The sequence below is a fragment of the Gallinula chloropus genome, assembly GCF_964237585.1.
Source record: "Gallinula chloropus genome assembly, chromosome: 7".
NCBI classification, from domain to species: domain Eukaryota; kingdom Metazoa; phylum Chordata; class Aves; order Gruiformes; family Rallidae; genus Gallinula; species Gallinula chloropus.
Window position 1 is genome coordinate 17,722,842 of NC_140092.1, and position 22,817 is coordinate 17,745,658.

The 22,817-nt window shown below is 40.2% G+C and overlaps 1 protein-coding gene across 1 annotated transcript in view; it reads right to left on the minus strand.

The window, feature by feature from the left end:
* The window catches only part of SCFD2 (sec1 family domain containing 2), a gene marked incomplete at its 5' end in the record, with an annotated part of 198,986 nt that overhangs the window by 140,916 nt on the left and 35,253 nt on the right, over nucleotides 1-22,817 (minus strand). Inside the window, one exon of the mRNA XM_084266919.1 lies at nucleotides 3,936-4,111. Within this exon, the coding sequence (XP_084123045.1) occupies nucleotides 3,936-4,111 (176 nt within the window). The remainder of the gene's footprint in view (nucleotides 1-3,935; nucleotides 4,112-22,817) is intronic.

Sequence of the window (22,817 nt, forward strand, 5' to 3'; positions counted from 1 at the left end):
TGCAGCCATTTCAAGACAACAGTGCTGGTACCTTGGCGGTTTTAAAATGAAGTTTAGCCCAGACACCTCAAAAAAAGAAGAGAATGTTTTCATTTTAAGGAAACAGCACACCTTTCCCCTTTTTGGGGAAGGTCAAAACAGCTGTTTGCTTGCAACAGTCCTGGTGCAAAACCTGCCTGATAAAGGATGAGTTGTTTGCAAGGAATAAAACAAGAAATACCAATAATATCATGAAAGACATTTTTCTTTGAGTTATTGCTAGTCACTGAAGGACATCTACGCTGGGAACTTTCTAGCATGGGATCCAAAGGCAGTACACACAGGACCTGGTGCTTTAGACCCACTCAGTTTAGCAGGAAGGTTTACATTTAAAAATGTGCATCTGTCAGGTAGCTGAGAACAAGATGGAATAAGCCTTCAGCTGCCACACAGTGCCATATGAACTGGCGCCAGTATTTGCTGCCACACAAAACCGACAGTACTAAGAGTAAACTTTTTAACCTGACAATGTTTCTGCACGTGGCAACCTACAGAAACTTGGAATCAACTTAAACCCTCCCCTCCCTCTTCTGTCTCGCTCCAAAGAACAGTAGCAGAATTTTAAACTGCTTGGAGAATGTCCGTTTTCTTGGGGGAGAAATGCAGTTCAAGTAGCCCACATGCTATTTCAGAAACTCAGCCTGATAAACTTGCTTGCACTCAACAAACCCTAACCTAGGAATTTAAATGGATGGGGCTATTCATAAAATAGACTGCTGCTTGGTAAGAGAAGTATTTTACTCTTAAATCTTGAGAGCAAGGTTGTGGCAGAAGGATGCAGCCAATTCTACAAGGTAGCAGCCCACCTGGGGAACTTTAGAGCTGTAACCCTCACAGAGCAACTGCACTTCCCATTCGGGCACATTATGTCCCCATTCACACTGGCTGCGGCTACTGGGTATTTATAAACTGAACGTGGAGGGCAGAAATCCCTGCTCAGGGAGGATATGAGTGGTATATATTAAAAACAACAAAAATATTTTCTCTCTCACTGTGTCACACTTTGTTTAAACTCTGGAGAGAAGTCCTCTTCTCGTGATTTTTTATTTCACAGGCCTCTTCTTAACAAACCTCCATGAAAATCAAACTTTTGGGACAAGAAGGGATACTGGAAAGTATGGAGTGACAACGGTCAGAGGTAGAGCAGCAGAGCACAAAGTAAATTGTGATGAACAAGATGAATCATTCTGCACTACTCTTTAACTCAGCACATGATTCTCTTTCCTCTAGGTCAAGGCTGTGATCCCACCAAAATCCAGCTTTGCTTACGGATCGTTCATCCATCCCTGTTAAGGAGAGGACAACTCTGTAGGACCAGTGTAGCTGTGCTGACTTTCAGTGGACTTGTAGTAAAACCCAAACTTCCTTGCTGGAGATGTTAAAAACTTATTGAGACCACATAGGTTTGAAAAATATAGTTACAGAACTTGGATTATGATAAATTGGTGAAAGTGGGCTGCTTTCTACCTCTGCCAGGCCATTTTAAGAACTGAGTACCTGCAACATCGACTGAAAGGAGTGAATCAAGAACTAAAGGGAAGCAAAACAGAAGAAGTTATTCAATGTAAGAGAGACTACAGGATGCATGTCAACAGCGTGTTTTTTTCTGAAAAGGACAAAGCAGACTCAGCAGAGAATCATGAGACCCATCAGATCCAGTACTGACAGAAATTCCCAAACTTCGCTGATTTATTTTTTGGGGAAATCTGAGAATCCTTACACCAGCTGTTTATACTGGGTTATCTCCTTTGGCATCAGCTGCAGTCTGACATGTATCCATCAGTGAAAACTCTAGAATTCCTACACTGTCCCAGTCTATTAATATTACTCCCAGTAGATCTTTCACAAACAATTGTGTTCTCTGTGGTTCCAATATAGGATATTACCAATACCACTTTCATGTTGAAACAATTACTTTTTATTGAGGATTTCTGAAGATTTATTATTTTTAAATATATCTGAAGCAAAACAATTATGCTAAAGAATTCCTTAGCAGTACTGCTGAAATAAACTACTGTGGCATCACATTTACTGCAGGCTGCTATATATATATATATATATCACAAACATTCACAATGTAATGTCTGATCTGATTTTTTAAAAATAAAACTATCCATTTTCTTCAGGGTGTCTCAGTATTCTGCTTTTCCTACAAACCCCTGTCAACAGATCAGACACAGGCCATGTGCTCAGAAGCAGATAATGCATCTCAGCCTCTGTCTTCAAAATAGAGTCAGAAAAGGATACATGCTGTACAGAATGTGTAATTCAAAATAACTCTTGCTTGAACTACTGAAAATGAGTATGTGCTTAAGGAACAGCTACAAATGTTAGCCTAAAAAGTTTGCTTTGGCTAACACATTTTACCTTAATACGATGGGTGGAAGGCAGTGGGTATAATCCAAAGCGACCTACCATTACAAGAGTGCTTGTTATACATTTCTTTTTTATGAAATATGTAGTTTGGTTGTTTCTTACCTCTGTTTTTCCACTCCCTGATTATTTACAGCAAGGCTTTTACATAGGCTTTTACATTTGTTGTTGTGAAAACAATGCTGAGCTTGCAGCTTTATTTTGATTCTAAAGCTGAACTGGTTTTATGATGGAACTTAGCCAGCTTCTGAGAAGAGCTGTGTGACATGAGTCACTGCAGGACAGAGAGAGGGGGACTGTGGGCTGTCACTCCCATGCTCTACAGTCCAGACAAACCAAAGAATGGCTGCAATGAGTTCTTTAACCAAGATGTGTTTGTTTCTTAACCAGAGAAAGAAGGCTGCCTATGTTACTCAAAAATATTTCAGTTTTACCAAGACAGAGTAGTCTTTAGATTAATGTAGAGAAGAGCTTGTTACAGTTTAAATTTTACATTTTTTGCCCCACAAATGTCGCAGAAATTCACTGACTGCAAAGCCAAGAAGTATGGACTGAGTCTGCTCAAAGGCCCAGACATTATATCCTGCTGCCAGAGATCATGGGGAGAGTCAGCTTGTTGGTTTTGTGTCGACATCTAGTCAAAGACAGATGATTTTTTACAAAGGCAGTATCTGGTTTTAATTGAGGTCCACAGTATATACTTCACTCCTTTAAGGCTGACACTAGCTGTATTAGAAGTTAGCTCATGAAGACTTGCTTCTTGTTAGGATTTCAGAAGATGGTTCCTCTGAAAGTAATACAATGGCAAAGAGACAGTGCAGGGAGGAAAGTATTGAGTTTTCACCCAATTTCGGCAGAAATTAACTATTAGGTTGTTAGAAAAATTCTTCCTTTGTTTGGTACATCTCCAAAGATCAGTAGGATAAAGTTCAATACACCACTAAATCTTAATTTCCTGAGAGAAATCCAACTGTGATACAAAATGGTATGTAAATAATACTGTGGTAACCAACAGGATGCCGTAAAAAAATGTGGTGGTGGGAAAAGCTCAGGATAGATGACAGCTGTGAGCAAAAGAAACCTCACTCTCTTGGTGCAAGGAATTTCCTACTATGCTTTCATCTGCTCAGTAAATACACAGTAAAAGTCCTCTCAGCATTTGACTCAGCATGTTACCTCAAGAAGCATCTTCAGATTGATGGCAGTCATCATCACCATCATCCTATCCAATATGAACCTTGTATCGTCTTGAAATTTCAGTTATAAGTAAAACTATTACCCAATCTAGATTATTTATGTAACTTTTGTTTATAAAATTATTCTTAGACAAAACTACAAAAGCTTCATATGTAAGTTCCCATTCCTTTAACCAGTTTGGCAATGTGGAGCAGCCTTTAAGCAAGACATCCAGCACACTTCTTCATAAAAATACAAGCCACAGAATTCAATGGACATTAAAAAAATATATACACATATAATATATATATAATAATATATATATACACACATAAAAAAATATGTACCTGCAGAAGTAATCTCTCAAAGGCAAGGAAGTTGTCCCATTTGGAAGTCTGGGGGTGTTTCAAAGTCTGGACTGTGGCCAGCACAAGCTGTAGAAGACCACAATGGTTCTCCAAAGCTTTGAGATTATTTCTGAAAAGCTGAACATATGAGCTGAGCTGTTCTGGGGTGACTCTGCCTGTGGAAAGGAAAACAGGACACAGTGTTCAGCACTGTCAAATACAAACCTAGATTTTTTAAATTACAGTGAATGGGCTATAGAGAACTTCAGAGGCTCTCTCCAGTATGGGTTTTATCCCAGCTTCACTGCAATCACTGGGAGCTTCAAGCTGCAGCAACAGGTCAGGACACTTATTTCATCCATCAACTGTGGCTTAAGCTGTATGCTAATGTGGTATGGCAGGTTTGTAACAATACACAACCAATGCTGACATAAAAGGTAATAGCATTTTCTGTTTTCAGACACAGAGGGACATTCATTTAAGCTAACATGACAACTACTTCTGAACAATGGTTGAGCTTCCTATTTTTATCAAAAGTCCACTGGGAATTTGTATGCCTTCTACCTTACACCAAACCCACACCCTCCAGGCACCTCCTGAGGGTGTATTTTTGATCAGTGTTGACTCAAAAAAAAAAAAGAGATAGTTTAACAGAATCACAGAATATTAGGAGTTGGAAGAGAGCTTGAAAGATCATCTAGTCCAACCCCCTTGCCAGAGCAGGATCACCCAGACTAAATCACACAGGAACCCACCCAGGCAGGTTTTGAATGTCTCCAGAGAAGGAGAACCTCTCTGGGCAGTCTGTGCCAGTGCTCTGTCACCCTCACAGTGAGAGAGTTTCTCCTTATATTCACATGGAACTTCCTCTGTTCCAGCTTCAAGGAACTGTTTCCTGGAAGGGACACTTCCTCAGGGTGACTCTTCAGGTCCTGCGATACAGTAAGTGTAGCATTTCACCTGTTTCTTGAAAATAAACACCCTGGTGCCCATACACTGGCCTGGAGAGCTCTCTTTAATAGAAGAGCATGAGGGGAGCCAGTCAGGACACACAAACACTAAAGAATTAGCAGTTACCTCACCCAACATTAAAGTGACAGTTAAACTGCACAAACAATTTCTATTTTAGAATCGATCTCTTTCCAGGAGGAAGATCCATAGTAGCTCCAAGAAAATCATTGCAGGTGATCACACATGCCATCAACACACAAGGAAAAACAGTGTCAAAACACCATCCTAATTGCAAGTCTGGACTGAGATCCAGTCCACAGCCGTTTCCTGGCAGCCTCTACGAGCAACAAGTCATCTTCCTCAAGCAAACCAGACCTAAAAAGCAGGGACATGGGAGACAGAGTGAGGAGGATCCTTTAACTAAAACAGGACAAGCTTTAGTGCCAGGAAGGCACTAGGCTGAGCTGATGCTAAGGCAGTTCATGGCTTATACTACTGATTATTTTATTCAGTATTTTTCCACAAGGGAAAGATCTTGTAAGACTGCCACTGTGTTCCTTCTCTGCATTTGGTTATATCATCACCTTCTGAGGCTCTCCATCAGCCTCCATCCTTTCAGTATCATATAAATGGTGAATAAATGACTACGACAGCAAACAAATGTTGAAAGTGCTTTTTCTGAGTTTCAGTGGTACCAAGGGGGGGGGGGGGGGTGAGGGGTGTCTCTGGAAGAGCATTTAGATTAGTGAAAGCTGCTAAATAAAGCCAAAACACACAGGCTCTTTATGTGAATTTTAACGGAAAGCATCAAACCGAAAAGTCAGCAAATTAACACACAAATCAAGCTGACACCACTCAGTAGGCCGGAGAGCTGACAAAAGGCTTCCACGGTTAGCCCACATCGGCTAAAACAGCAACCACAGCCATGTGTGTTTTTAGACTAAACACTGGAGCTTTCAGTCTTGTTTTATTTCTTTTAAAGCTGTGCCGGGCAGATTTACACGGTGCTTTGGAGACGTCAGTCCGCGATGCCTCGCAGCGTACCTTTGATAATGACTGCATTATTACCTATAGCTGTCTTGATATATTGGAGCATATTCAAAATCTGATAACTTGCTTCAATTGAGAAAACATTCGAGTTGCCAGCCCTTCCCTCATATGGAAAAAAAAAAAAAGGAATGGGAGGGCTTTCAAGACTTCTGATTTCAATTTAAAAAAAAATAATTTTTCAAGCGTTTTGTTCCATATTGTCCCTTGTGAAAGCAAATCCAGATGCAGCACTGGATCAGTCTGAGATCCATTAAACACCATTTTAGATAAATAATCAAATTCTTTCCCACCCTCAGAGTACCACCAAAAGAAAGTCCCAACACATATGCAAACATAAGTGAAATCCTGACCTTAGCAAGTCATTAACAAAACTTACATTGGCATTAAAGAGTCCAGCAACTCATCTGTGATATTTACAGTATCCATGCAACCACTCAGATCCAGGGTTCAAGAGTTCCAGCCAATTTCTACACAGAAATCTCCCTGAACAGCTGGCTGATAAATACAACTGGTCCAGTAGACAAGGAAAGGAATTTGGGAAAGCGATTGGTGGTAATTAGCAATTAAATTACTCTTCCTGAGGCCTAAACCCTTACCACCTTCCCTGCTGCTTGCCCACAGAGGGAGATATCAGCACAACAGACTAAATTTAATGTAATCCCAACCCTACCATCCTTTTGTTTTTTCAAGTCAATTTGCTGTTTCAAGTCCTCTTGTGTGATAGTGTGACAGACACATCCTATGAAATCAAGACAGATGTCAACCACATCACCATGTTTCAGCTGTCATTTTGGTCTAAAGCAAGTCCAGAGATTCACAGGCAGAAGATGGTAACTACTGATAGAAAGGACTTCAGTGTAAGTGTCTTGTCTTGCTCTCTTCTCCTCTTCCAGCTCTATCACAGTCATACTCTGCTCCAAACTCTTTGCTACACATAGCCAGATGTCTGTGTGGCACTAAACTCTGACTTGCAAGGATTACATTATGCTGACAAAGCACCTGGTCATTTGTTAATTCCTGGATGTAGGAAGAACGAGACCTCAGCTACCCTTCAGGGATTTAAAAGTACTGATAACCCTTCTAGCACAAACACCAGGAATTCCATATTGTCTGGGAAATAACCTTTGCCATTAAGAGTCAGCATGCGTGAAACAGGTATGTTTATCCCCAACTCTACTAACTGCATTAAATCATATGGGACTTGATAAAAACAACACCTACTGAAATCACTATTAAAAACAATTCACCTCAATGTTTCAAACTTCATGCCTCTACATCAGAGAGGATAAAATGAGTAGGTGATGACTGGGAAGTCTCACACTGAAACTCAAAAGTTAACAATACAGGAGGAGGGGGAGCAGGGAAGGAAAACAGTAATACTGATAGACCAATGGATGCATGTAGTGCAGGAATTAAACCAGTTAAGAGACTGTGAATGGCTGCTGAGGAACAATATGTGTACTAATGCAAGCATGTTGGGCATCAGAATGAAAAAGTTAGTGTAGGGAATGAAACTAGACATTACAGAAGTAACAGAAGAATGATGGACTAGGTACCAGTCTCATTACTCAAGAGCTAGTTCTGTCCAGGAAACAATCAGCACAAGGAAGCAGCTCTGTACTTCAGTAATCTGATAAACTGAGCATAAAAAGGAAGAGATTACAGGGACTAGGCAAGACTAGGAAAAAGAAGAATTAATATTTATGTCTCATAAATGGTGAAAATTAGCTACCTTATTAGTCTGATGTCAGTTTGAAAAGTTTCAGGACAAATGTCCAAAAAAACCCACATCAAAGTGGGAGAAAATGCAAAGTACATTTATAAAAGAATATAATGTCAAAGTGATGTGTAACAAATTAATTAATTTTAATGTACATATTTATAGCATTAACCATGCCATAACCATATTTAAGTGGGAAAAGATCAGAAGAATTATATCTAAAAACCCTCCAAAATTTGATGGCAGGTAATATACACTAGAGAGGTACTAGTGTATAAAAAGAAAAGGTTAAATAAGAGTGTGCTTGTGTGCACATGTACGTGTTTATAGTACACGTTTTGGTACTAAACAGTGCCAAAACGGGTGCTGTCACAAGCTTGTGAAACATCATTAATATGGAGAAAGAGCAGAAGGCACAGCTGGATTGTTTTGTGCATTGGACTAACGTAAGTGGGATGAAATTTAACAGTATGAAGTGCAAAATTCTTCATTTTGAGGCTAGGATAAGAGCATCTGCTGTAAACTGGGAGTTAAAATCTAGAAATGACAGAAGGAAGAAATAATGTCAAGGCCTCCTCATTGTAAAAAAGCAGGTACGATCCATACCAGCTGATACACTTAGAGTAAAAACAGGGCCACAGAAATGCCTCAATCCAAAGCTTCTCCTCCTAGAGCACTCTCTGCAGCTCCAGTCACCCCCATTCCTGGAAGCTGAACTCAAAATTGTGCTGTGTGCACAGACACGCTACTATAGTGATTAGGGGGACAGAGAATTTGAGTTAGGAAAGCAAAATAGAAATGCCTGGCTTATAGGGGTCCCCTGCCTCACCTGGAAAAAAACAGAGATCTCTATAAGGGCACAAAAAATGTTTATGTTAAGGGCCAATATTGCTACTAAAATCAATGGGCATGAATAAAGCATGAATATATTTACACAAGATATTAAGAAATAAACTGCTGTATCAATTAATTTTCCAAGAGCGCAGGCAAACAAATCTAATTTGTTCTAAGGCAGGGTTTGATGAGTGTCTAATGAGTCGTTTCATAAAAGCTCACAAGACTTAATTCAATACAAATGTCCCCCTTCAATCCTTCACTCCTACGATAACTCATTTGCAAACATATTGGGACATACAGATCTTGAATTCCACCCCCAACTTTCAACAATTCAGGGCAGATTCCAGAAGAACTACAGAACACTTTTGTCAACTTTTAAATTACAGAAGCCATACCTTGTATTTAAAAAAAAAATAAAATAATTCACATAAATGATTTTTTTGTTAAATACGAAAATAACAGCACTGAATACCAACATCTGCAACGCTACACCATATAGAAAAAACACAGTTAATACTACGTGCACAAATGATGCTGTACACTATTAGACTGAAGGGAAGAAATAATTCTGCTACTAGTAAAAGAGATCACTCAAGTTAGACATACTAGGGCAGAAATTACCAGGTCTGTTAAAAAATCAGGGTTTGACTAGTGAGAGTGGCCTGAGTGGAACACAAAGACTTTCACCTCAACAGTTAAACAAGAAGTTAACTAGACAAACCACATTTGTACACATCAAGACATGATTCCACTGTATGATTTTTTTCCACTCTTAAGTTAATGCTGCTGTCTGCGTAATGTAATGCAGGCATTGCTTCAAGAAAATAATTATTTTTCAAGATAGATTTACTGGTAGAAGTAAATTTTTTTAAATTCAGAATCCCAAAGTGGTTGGGTGGATTTTTTTGCATAAAAATTTATGGATGAAGGAGGTGTCTAAAGAGCAAAGGTCAGGATTATCAATGCACTGTTCCAAACATACAATCCTTATTTTTTCATCTAACACTTGGTTAATTATTTCCACAGGGACAAGAAAACAAGTAAAGAGAAAAGTACATTTTGTGACCAACTGAACAAATAAGTGGATGCTTTTCCAAGACTACAGGAACCGCCAAATACACATAGCTTTAAACTTTGTTCAGTTTTATATAAGAACGCACTGGCTGGAGCGCTGTTGCTGAGGTCCATTTTTCACTTGACAGAAGGACGAATAAGGAACGACCTTGGCACATTCATGTTCACAGGTGAGATTTTTCAGGGCAATAGAGGGCTGAAAAGTTCTAAATAAATTGTTTTCCTTGTCCACAGTCTTAGAGATATAGACCTGTCTCTCCCAGTAGCTCGTCTCTGATCGTGTCCAACGCCGGATACTTGGGAGGAATGTAGAAAGCTGTCATGCTCCACGAAGCCAATTGGGCAACAGCACTGCTAGGGGAGTCGGATAGTTTGCAAACTAAGAGCAGCTTAGTAGGACAGATGACGCCCCTTATGTCTCCCTGCTAGTGTCATTTCCAGATGTTATTATTAACTCAAAATGGTTCTGCACTCCTCAGGAAGTTTCAGTAACATCCTTTAACACCAAGTGCCACAAAGATAATTTGATCTCCACTTTTGTTTAGTTAACTTCAGAAGTCATTTGTTCCTTAAATGGTTAATAAAGAAGAACGCCGACTACTCTCCAGTTCTTTGAAGAGATGGGAAGTAGGCCAGGATGAGATGCTGTTTGGTGAGCTTCTCCAGAGTAAGGATCTGGACGTGAAAAGCACTAATCCTCACAGCAGACTGGAAGCAGGTGTCACAGGCCTATTTCTAAGAGCATATGCTCCCACAAACACATCTACTCTGGGGTTGATGGACACTTGTAAGCCTCTCACATTTTCACTCACATCCAGATAATCCCATGGCCACAAGCATAAGCATAATTGGCAAGTCTTCCCTACAGTAATCCCAGGTAAATCCACCTTGGGTGGGCTGAGCAGCCCAAACTCCACGGCCAAGGCAGCCTCCTGCTGCCTGCCCCCAGCAGCACTGTGCCACTGAGGAAGAGCTCTGACCAGCCTTTCTTCCTCACTGGCCCATACCAATCCCCACTCCTACTACCACTTTAGCAATAGCTGCAGGACAGAGATATTGGAGGTCAACCACCCTTTCCTGTCCATCATGGTTTTCCCAGTGCATCTCAAGTCACTCCAGAGGGATGGACCTTCAGGGAGGCAGAGCCTGTCACGTGTCTGTATAGCAGGTTTGTACAGCAGGGATGGCTTTCAGGGATGACCACTGACAGTGGTGACTACTATGGTGAGATTCCAATAGGGTGTGTACCTCTATTCCAGAATTTGGAACAGAACAAATAACACTGGACTCTACTACTTAACTGACACTTGCCATGTGAGTCTGAACAACTAAGCCAACTTGGATTTAGTCTCATCAGCTGTAGCACTGAGTTTGTTATCTCAAAAGCGACTTGTTATTCATCACTAGATGTGTATGGTATCATTAAATCCTATATAGATCATTTACATTCACACAAGTGCCATATGCTGTTTTAAACCTCTTTCCTAATTAGTCTCAGTCTTTTACTGCAAAACAGAAACCATACTTAACTATCAGTTGTTAGTATTGTCTTGAAATTATTCTACGTCCCTTAAAACAAATAAAACCTAATCAATTAAGTAGGCCAAAAGTAACTAAAGCACTCTAATATAATCATCAAGATTTTCAGTTCTAAGCATCTATATATAGATGCCTAAATATGACCCCAGTCATGATTTAAGATTCCTAGATGATCTGCAGTTTCAAGTTGCCCAGTACCTCCAGAAGGCTTTGACAAACATAATTAGATGTCTCAATATGGATTGTTAATTTTTTTCTTTTTCATCCTTCAGAGCTTTGGTCTTAAATGCATGGCCCCTTCAACCCATTATTTCCTTCTTCATGCACTCTACCATTCAGTTTCCCCTTTTCATTGTTAAATCAGTATCGACAAAAAAGTAACAACCATTTCTAGCCAGCATCTATGATACTTCTCCAGCTGTCCACTCAAATTTTAAAGCAAATTTTAGAACTGTTTGAATAAACAGGCAAAGTCTTATCTTCCAGAATTAAACTTCTTAGGGGTCACCATCTATTTAACATTCAATTTAATAGTGGCATACCAGAGTTTCTCAAATCTCCTTCTTAATCTTGACTAAATATGCATCATGGTCATATTTTATTACCTTTTCACTTCTTTGACCAGGTTAATAAATACTGAGTGCTAGGCCAACTCTCAACCAATGGGTCTCCAGCCTTAAAAAAACCCCAGTGATCCTTGAAAACAGTAATTCCCTGTGACTGTAAAGGGACTTGAAATCTGCAAGTTTGGTTGAATCATCTCATGGATGCTTTAAACCTCTCACAGAAATGAATCGACTTGTTTGTCTTAAAATAACATGCCCAAAGGATTTCAGGTGGCTTGTGTATGTCCTCATTTAGCACTAAGACACATGTTTTCAGACACTGAATGCTTTATTGTGTTCTTGGCACACTCTCCCAGAGAGAGGGAGGTTGTTGTTGTTCTTTGGTACATTATTCACAGGATTGATTATTTCTCTGGTGATTTCTGGAAGACTTCTGCAGCTGAGAATACCCTGACAATCATTTTGGGTGGTAAGCAAATAAACAGGGATGGAAAACATGATGCCTGAGTATGTACATATGTAATTCACCATGTCTCTTGTGTAACGAGTCATCCTTTGCAAGACTGAATGATGAGGCTTGTACAATTATGCCTGGAAAAAAAAAAGCACTGGGCAAGCTATCCAATTTCACTGTACTGCTATGTTCCACCTAAAGTCTTACACGTAGAGACTCTGCAAGCACACAACACATACTGTATCTTTGGTTTTAATCCTTCCGGCACAGGCTGCTCTCAGTGACTCTTCCTTTGCTCCTTCACTTCCTCATCATCTGCAGATGCTTTCTTCAAGTTTGCTCCTCCCTCCCCACCCCCCCCCCCCCCTTTCTTTTTCTTACTAGAGGGCTTCTTTCTTAACAGAAAGAAATTCTGAAGCTTTTTTTGTCATCTCCTAAGACACACAAAGCACGGCACTTAGGGCTGATACCCACAAAGTACCCAGCAAAGCACAGGTGCCACACGTTCCCAACGCATGCCAGGCAGACACCAGAATCGGCATCTTCCAACCTTCATGAGCTTTCCTGCTGATGTAAAGCACAGGCATCGTGGCTCATACACCCTATGAAGTGACGATATCACAGTGCATGTGTACAGCAACTTCTATCTTATTTCCAACCAGGCTGCTACTGCACAGACATAAATAACAGCAATTACAGTAAGTTTCCTTTTCTTGAACTTAAAAGACTAACTTATATTTTTCACCCAAGTTAAAAGATACTTAAGGGACCTACCTCTGTGGTTTTTAACCATGTCTTGGTCATCACACATGGACAGTCTACAAGTATAGTGGCTTTAAAAAAAAACCCAACCCAACAAAATAACCCAAAATCACCCCAAATTTCAAATTCAAAGCTTCAAAATCTTTATTTTCAAGACTGAGAAAATATAATCGTTAAGGTTGGAAAAGACATGCAAGATCATCTAGTCCAAATGTCCCCCTACCACCAGTTTACTTACTAAACCACGTCCCTAAGTACCTCATTGAACATTTCCTTAAACACCCCAAGAGATGATGACTCCATCACCTCCCTGGGCAACCCATTCCAATGCCCAACCACTCCTTCTGAGAAGAAATTTCTCCTAATTTCTAACCTCAACCTCCCCTGGTGCAACTTGCAGCCACTCCCGCTTGTCCTGTCACCACTTATCTGCAAGAGGAGGCTGACCCCCAGCTCACCACAACCTCCTTTCAGGTAGCTGTAGAGAGCCATAAGGTCTCCTCTGAGCCTTCTCTTCTCCAGACTAAACAGTCCCAGTTCCCTCAGCCGCTCTTCATAAGACTCGTGTTCCAGACCCCTCGCCAACTTTGTTGCCCTTCTCTGGGCACACTCTAGGGCCTCAATGTCTTTCCTGTAGTGAGGAGCCCAAAACTGAACATAGTACTTGTTGTGTGGCCTCACCAGAGCTGAGTACAGGTGGATGATCCTCTCCCTGGCCCTGCTGGCCACACTATTCCTGATACAAGCCAGGATGCCATTTGCCGCCTTGGCCACCTGGGCACACTGCTGGCTCATGTTTGAACTCAACCTCAGCAAAAAATACAGTAAGCTTAATAAATAAAAGAAATCTCTGGTGTTTACCTGAAAAAAGCACCCAATAAATTTTAGCAGAAAACATACAATTACTTCTTTTCAGGAAGTTGCATCAGCATTCAGTAACTGATATGTAGTGTCTTTAATATTTTATACACACACAAACACATAGAAAATCAGCCTTTTTCTATATAACAGGATGACTGATCTAGCTTTATACCTACTACTCTCTAATGGGACATCAAAAACTGGAGGAAGCATTTCAACCTCTCCTGGGCAATTTGGTTTGTTTGGACACCTTAGAAACACTGTGACTCGCTACTGATTCTAGCCACTGAAGAAGTACTGTTAGGACATCTCTCAAAACAATACTGGTTACGAGTATATGTGCAAGTCAACGCTATTTAAATTTGTAAGCTTTTAACTCACAGTCATTTCCTCTTAAAGATACACAATATAAAAATTTAGTAACAATGTACAAAAAAATTAGTAACAATGTTAAACCTGTTTTCGAGGCTTCACAAATATTTATTTCTACATTAATGTTTATTCCAAACTATTGTGAACATCATGTAAACTGTCTGCAGGCTTTTTACAATGCTTTTATTAAGACAAAGAGACTTCATACTGAAGTTAATATAAGCTTTGTGATATTACATTAGTAAAGGATATAAATAATGAAATGATATATTTGCAGAACTCCTGCAAGAGCAACACACTTCTGTTTTCTTTTAAATTTTTAAGAATTATCTTCAACTGTAATCGCAACCAGACATAGAAGGACATCTTGCCACAAGTTCACATCTAAGTGTTTGGGTTTACTGTCCAGAGGATAAAAAAAAAAAAAGACTTTATCCAAAAAGTCTGGACACATAGAAGGGCTATTGTCACCTCACTCCCATCTCAAAAATATGACTAAGGTTAGCCAAATAGTCCTGCATCCATATGCCAACTACAATTTAATCAGAGATAACAAGCTACGAGCATATTTCTCTGTTGCACATCACTAAGCAGGGTTCTGTGTTTCACTTCCATCTGCTAACTGGTTTATAGCAGTGAACTGCCACATAAACGGGGAATGCCACACAAATATGACATGCTTTACATCTTTATAAGGGCTTGAACTATTACCCCTCTTACACCGCAGGAGACTATTTAGCATGCAGGAGGTTATGAGCTGGGACTGTTCAGCCTGGAGAAAAGAAGACTAAGGGGGGAACTTATTAATGTTTATAAATATCTTAAGTATGGAATGCAGGGGGAAATGGCCAGCCCCTTTCAGTGGTCTGTGGGGACAGGACAAGTGGCAATGGCTGCAAGTTGGAGCACAGGAAGTTCCGCACCAACATGCGGAAGAACTTTTATACAGTGAGGGTGACAGAGCCCTGGGACAGGCTGCCATGGCGGGGGGTGTGGAGTCTACTTCTCTGGAGATATTCAAGACCCATCTGGATGCCTATCTGAGTGATATGAGCTGGGGAGCTGCTTTGGCAGGGGGATTGGACCTGATGATCTCTCGAGGTCCCTTCCAACCCCTATGATTCTGTGATTCACTGAACAATGAGACTCAGTTGAGACACAAATACCTTTGTAAACTAACTTAACCTCAGAACTGTTATTCTGCAAGAATATTAAGTCACCAAATAAAATAAAAAACCTAACAACAAACTAAAAAAATCAACCAGAATTTAGGGTAAAATATGGTACTTGATACTTCAGAACCAACTGAAGTCTTTCTTTAAGCTTAAATTAAGTGTGAGTAGTCTCAACACTTATTTTTAAGGTCAATTTGAAAAACGTTTAATGTAACAGTCATATAAACAAACCAACCAATGAACCCAGAACCAACCCTCAGCTCTCAGAATAAATTCCTTTCCTAAAAAACCGCCATCTACCCTCACCTGCAGGGAACACCGTCCTAAAATACTGAGGGGGAAATCCTGCCTTGAATTAAGCTTCTTGCAATAGAGGAATTACAGGATGCACTACAAAACTTCTACTTTTTTTTAATAGCATTCCAAATAATTTCAGTTGTGGATTAAAACATCACTGCTAACCTGTTCTGGTTAACATTTATTTCATTTTGCTATGAATGCACTTCAAATTATCTATCTCACTCTCCTTCTCTATATTAAGCATGTTTCCCTTAAGCAGACATAACTCCCAAGACTAATTCCAAAGCCATTCCCCAAAGCTGTAGCTGTTGTTGCAGTCAGAGAACCCAGTGGGGTTGCACGTTCCACACCATTTTTCCAACTCTACAATTAAGACAAAAATTTGGTATTTCCAGTTAATTTTTTCAGACAGGGTGTGTAAATGATACAAATGTTCTATTGTTTTTTCTCTCTTCTCTCCTCAATAAGATGGTTTTAGTGTTTGTATTTCCCAGAAAAACCCTGCACTTTAAGGATCAAACTGGCGCTCTGCTATTGCAGTTCTACAAATCAGTGCACAAGTAACAGGTAGATGCAAAGTGGTGCTTTCCCCAAATCATAAAGGAACATGACATACTGAAAGGCAATTTAAGGGAGGGGAGAAAGGAAAGGTGAGAGATGAAGTTAAGTTGTTTTAAAAAAATTGGTTCAATTGGCTGAGCAACTACAAGATTGACAGAGATGGATAAGAACAAACTACCTACAGCTGCCTTTATTGCTTTAGGCTTTTCTTCCTCATAAAACACACTGCACTACTCCACCAGTTAAGAGTTCCTTCACTTTTAAACTCATTGTTATTACAGAGTCTGTGTCTGGACCTGGCACAGGACCTCTTTTCGGTCCTCAACCTCTTGCCCATGTGTAACAAATGCAGCTAACAACAGTAAGCTTAAGTAACTGCACAAAAGAAGTCCTCTCATTTTTATATATTTCCAGTGTTTGAGCAAAAGTCCAACAAAGAGTATTACTTTTTTTTTTCATTTGCTAGCACAATAGTTCAACATTTGGGACACAGCAGTTTCCAGTTCTCTTTTCAACGGTAGAAATAATGCTACTCACTAAGAAGAATTTCATGCATGCCTGAAGACCCTAGCAAGCCTTTTGCCACATTCACACAATCACAGACTGGTTTGGGGAAGGGGCCTCAAAGATCACCTAGTTCCAACCTCTCCCTGCCATAAGCAAGGACACCCCTCAGTAGACCAGATGGCCCAAAGCCCCATCCAACCAGGATATAATCTGTGTATCTGCAGGTGAGACTTAAAAAAATGAACTTGAAGTCCACTTTCCTGATATTCAGCATCCAACTTGAAAAAACAGAACGTTCAAAAATAACTACTCAGCTGGTGATACTTCTAAGCAACACTACACGCAAATGCAGTGTCACTTAGTGATGAAAAACAAACTTCTGATCCTGAAACTCTCTCCATCTCATATATTTTGTCATATCTCCTGAAAAACAGAGAACTTTGTTGGCAGGAATAGCAGTATCCTTCATCCCTTCTGTTACATCTAATGAGTTACAGAGATGACCTGAAAAGTGTAGCTGCTTAAGAAAAACAGCAGACAGCTACACACCTTTTGCACATCTGGAGCTTGGAGCAACATCTTTGTCCCAAACTGGCAAAACCAGATGACTAACAGAAGATGGAATCTATTTGGTTGGGTGACACTCAACAGGGTCAAACCTCTGAAGTTCACCCTGGTGTAACGCTGTAAAGTGAAACAGCCATAATATCAATTTCTTTCTACAGTTCTCAATGTGGCAACAACTCTTCAGAAAGACCATCTTCATCAGGAGTTACCAGGTAAGGTCTGATGCCCCACTTAGTCTCAGAGAGTGTTCCCCTGGGAATGCAAAGGCTTATCCAGAAGTCCCCCAAACAGGGAATGTATCCAAAACTTGCAGATACTCTTCAAAAACATTTAGCACTCTGAGAAGCAAAAAGCCTTCCTGTTTCCGGCAGAGAGTGATGCAACAAAACATCTGCTCTATTGACCATCACTGAGATTACGAACATTTGCTTCAGGTCAAGACAATGGTTTTAGTTGCACTACAGGGAGAAATCAGGAACTCGGTATTGCAGCAGGCTGGAAAAACCAAATCCACTTGGCCAGAAGTTCCCAGACTACAGGATTTCTGTTACTTTTGATGAGGCAAAGAGCAAACTAATTTAACTCGGGAACCGCCTGCTCAGGATCGAAGCTGCACAATGGAGGGAATTCAGGCCTGAAACAAGCAGCATCCCCTCTGCATAAAAAGTGCCCCGAGAACACCAGTGAGCCCTTGGAGCAGCGCTGAGAGACCCACTGCCAGGAATCCAGAACTCCTTGGGCTAAGCCAGGCCTATCTCACTTGAACTGGTACGGAAACCTCTTGCTACACAAGGATGTGAGGAGGAAGACTTTGGCTGCTGCCTCACTGATTCTACAGCTTGGGTGTGGAGTCCATGTGAACAGGCAGCAGAGAGATGTACAGAAACATGCCAAGAACAACTCTAAAATATGATCTTCTGTCTGCATACTGGGGGACCACAGTGTCTCCCAAGCCCGGCTGTTATCCAGACACCCATCACCTACCCAGAGATGTGCAGCAGAAAGGATTCAAACTCCCTATAAACCACTTTGAGTCCTGCAGTGCTGAACTGCCTTCTCCTCTGTAAGGACCTCAAACCCAGACTGACCTTGTCACTGTCACAGAATTGTACTAATGGTTGGTCAGGGTGGAATTAAAGTATCTGAGATCAGACTTATTTGTCTGGAAAGATACGGATGTACTTACCTACTTTATTACAGCTCAATCTCTTAGCAGGCAGCTTTTGTCCCTAAAGCTTATTCCAGAAATTGATTGTATGGAATCTTGAGTATTTTGTACATTTATTTTCTCAGGAATAATAATAGCATGTTAAACATTGTTACACTCCAGTGCAACTTTTCATTTTAAAATGAAAAAAACAAAACAAAAAAAAAGGCGTAGTTTCCTTCTGGTTTTAGATAAGGTATTTATCTATGTTTTCCTATCCATTTTAAGGTACTTTTCTAATTTCATATCTCCAGGTTAAACTTTGAGGCTCTTCCCATTTCCACTGAAGCAAATTTTAGAGTTCAATCCAACCCATGCAAACCATCCCATCTGTAGAAGTTTCAGCCCTCCTCTTTGCTTCACAAAGCCTGAGGCTTTGTGAATTTTGTAGCGAGCCTGATTTTTAAAACTGTATTTGTACAGTTCAAATGGAAAGAAACCAAAAGGCTTTTCTTCTGCTAACAAGGGCTCGTGTAACAGCACACTGCACTTTGTTTCTGTTACTATACCACTGTTGCGACTTCCATCAGTCTCCATGCCAGTAAAAAGACACAATAAAGGTATTCAGGCTCGATCAAGGTTTACTGTGCTCTTTTCAAACAGAAGAGCAAGGGTGTTTCTAAAGCCACAAAAGAACATTTGTACCAAAGTTTCTACCGCTGCCAAATACTATGCTAATAGCAAAGCTTTCAACAAGAGATTCATGGGCTGCCATGTTCAGAAGATGATTAAGATATGCATCAGGCCTATGAAAGACAGAATGGGAAGTAGAGGAATAGGGAAAACAGCAACCTTTCCGCTGCTCTGTAAGGCAGGCTGCTGCCTCTGAGCAGAACTTCCCTACAGTCACTTACAGAAAAAGCTGAGCAGAAATTATCCCTTCCCAGTATTTATAGACTCACTTGAATTTAACACAATGCTATGCATCTCACCATAAAGCTATTCTGACAATCTTCTAAACTTCCTTCCAAAGAGCAGATTGAATTCTTTAAATAAAACTTTATTTGAATTCCAGGATTTTTTATTATGCCAACATAACACCTACACAACAGAGTATCTGACCGGAATCTTGCAAATATTTATAATCACCAGATATTCATCAACATTCACGTGGGTATCCAAAACACAAATGCAAAATGAAACTGATGCAGTTCTTAAAGCACTGTGTTTTGTTGGGTTTTAAAGTGTGCATGTGTGTGTGTGTATAGGCATGGAATATTTTAGTGTCTCTTTATTTAAATGGACATCTAGCAAAAGACAGCTCCACCTGTTTACAGACACACACATACAGGTATTTATCTAGCTGGAAGGGTTAAAGGGAAACTCAGATGTAAATTCTATGTCAGTCACACGGTTTCAGTTCATTTCTATCATCCTGCAAAGAAGAGGCTCAATGTCAGCGTGCCCCCATGAGCGATACCAAACAGATACTCCCCAAAAGTCAATACAAGCAGCACCACTAAACTCCACAGGAAATTAGATCCTCAAAAGCCACACTTTTAAAAGTTATGTATTTATGGATGGAACAGATTAAACAGTAAGGAAACAGGATGTAGCACATACAAAGCCTTTGTGCTGGTTGGGATTCTGCACAGTGCTTTGCCTGCCTTCTCCAGGGCTGATCTCAGAAAATCAAATGTACTACCTAGCTACACAGCTCACAGTTTGTTCTGTTAAGAAAAGGGAAATATAGCTCTGTCATGATGTGTTCCAGTTGTTTTTTTAGGCTAGCACTTGGCACTTTGTCTCCCTCTGTGATGTGGCTTATTAAGATTGCAATTCTTCTTTAAAAAAGAAATAGGATTTTAAAATTTTTGCAACGAACTGTTCTGGTCAGCATACTAGCCTGTGTCACTTACTGAAGCTTGTAATGACAATGTAGTTCTTTTCCTCACAAAGTGAAATTATGGATAAAATATGTACTTTCCTTGGACGTAAATGGAAGAAGAAAACCCACAGAAATTCCTTGAAGATGGTATAAGACTACCTGAAAACCTGAGTATAAGACAGTTACAGAAACAGGAGAGAATCCTGCTCTATTTAAAAATGTCATGGAGGTGGTCTTAAATTTGAAACTGGGCTTGCTCCAAGAGTCCATCCACCATAACTTTCAAAAAAAGGTTGCCAGCTCATCTTCACCACCTTCACTCTTCCCGTTCCAAAACAGTCAATTAGACTTCCAGACATCCTCAGTACCACTTTCCTGGATACAACCAATAAAATGAATATGTAAATATTCACCTGAAAGCAGCACTCCAAACAGCCCAGAAAATGTGGTCAAAATTGTTGATTTCCTTTATTTGTCTATCTTCTTCCTCAGAACTCCTCTCTCCATGCCTGCTGATTTCAATGGGAGAAGATGGATTTCCCACGGGCCTGCAGACATTTGTGGGTGCTGGGGAGAAGACATGCATCCCCTCCTACAGTTCTCCCACTCTCCTTCCCTCTCAGGAGTAGGAGGACAAGTTCAGAAGATACCAGAAAGCAAAACCTTGGGCTGTGTGTCCTGCCACAACTGTAAGAGCTCCTGCCACACACAGCCAGGCAGAGAAAGAGGAAAGGCAGGCATCAGGCACATTGCTTGCAAGGAGAACGTGGGCAAGCACACGCACACTTCAGAGTAATGAGTAGCCTTTCAAAGCCCAGAAAACAACAGAATTTATTTTCCTTGCACTGAAAATACAGAAACAGGATGGGATCAAGTTTCTCCTCGTTGCACAGGGCTCCCATGCTGCCAGTGTCACACATGATGCAGTTTTTCAGGCAGGTGGCCACTGCAGGAGGGCTCAGCTACACCAAATGGAATTCAAAGCTTTGCTTTCAAATGTAATTCACTCCTTATTTCCAGGGGGAAAAAAAGCAAAAAAGTAGTAGTAAGGAAAATACTCTTACCATCTGACACAGCTGGTCTTAGTAAAGAGAATAAGAGGCAACTTTCATGCTAGAAAAACTTTCTGACATTTAATATTAAGGCCATAAAAACTCAAAAAATACCCCAAGTGTTGGGAAAACCAATGTGCAATCCACAAAGATCTTCTGATACAGGCAAATCCTGAGTTAAAAATCACAAAAACTCGAGTCTAAGCACAGAGCAGAGTGAAAACATTTCCCTTCTCTCCAACCAGTGTTACCTCACATCACAGCTGCAGGGGAAGGAGCCTTTCAACTAAACACAGCAGTTGGGACCAGAACAGGCCACTAGAACTTTTCCTTCTCAGCAAAAGCAGCAGTTGATAAACAACACAATTTCCAGCATCCCTACAGAGAATGAAGATGTTCTGCAGCATGATGAACGAGCGATGAATGCTGTGAAGATGCAGATCTGTTCTAAAAAGTCATGAGTAAAATACATGTCATTGGACGGTGTAAAACCTGGGCTTGAGTTTCAGGATTTCTGCATTTATGTTCCATAAGAAGTTTTGATTTTGGTGACTGTAGTGTCCTCCTTTCCTTTTTTCTCTATTTATCCCTGTTTATAATTTACAAGACGGCCTCGAATTTTGTTTCACCCTTTGAAGTTCAACTACAAAGTTAACAACTGATTATGATCCTAATGCAGGATAAATATACGACTCTCAAAATAAATAACAAAGTTCCATAAACATTAATAAATTACAGCTATGCTTCAAGAACACCCCCCCCATGCCTCAACAAAAATACAAGTCTCAAGAACTATAGTGTCAGAAATTTGTTTCACCATCAACTCTTAAATGTTTCTACATGGCATAACACTGGGCCCATGAATCTCGTGCTTAGGCTGCCACCAGTAAGCGTGAGCTAGTATGATTAAGAACCAGGTTATTGCAGCCCTCACTGGATACCACAGGACAGAGAGGAAAAGGTGGCTGATCTAATCATTCACGCAAAGCAGCGAAGGTGCTTTGATGGATCGTTACCTCTCAAAGACGGGAAGTAATTTCAACATTAATAACCTTTTGTTAAGTCATATGTAACAGAAAAACAGTGGGGGCTTCTTAATGTTATTATGGTGAATACACAGACACGTTATCAGTGAAAGCTTAAACAAGATTTTACTATTTACTGTGCCTTACCTCCCCTCAAATAAATTTGTAATAGCCCTCTCACAGCTGCTCCTTTTCCATTACTTTAAATCAGTTTATAGCATTACTGTTGCAGAGATCTAGTTTTTCTGATTAATAATCTACTAAATGCATGCTCTAGGTATTTGTAAAGACCATACAATATATGAAATATTACAGTTGTTAAGAGTTCATGAGTTGGCTGTACATCTAATTCTTCTACAATATCTTGGCAGCTTGCTCTGGAGTCCCAGATAAAAGCTTATTACTTTTATTCCACGAGGACCGTTCTCTCTTGATGAAAAGTTCAGCATAAAATAGCAAAGAGCAATACCAGTT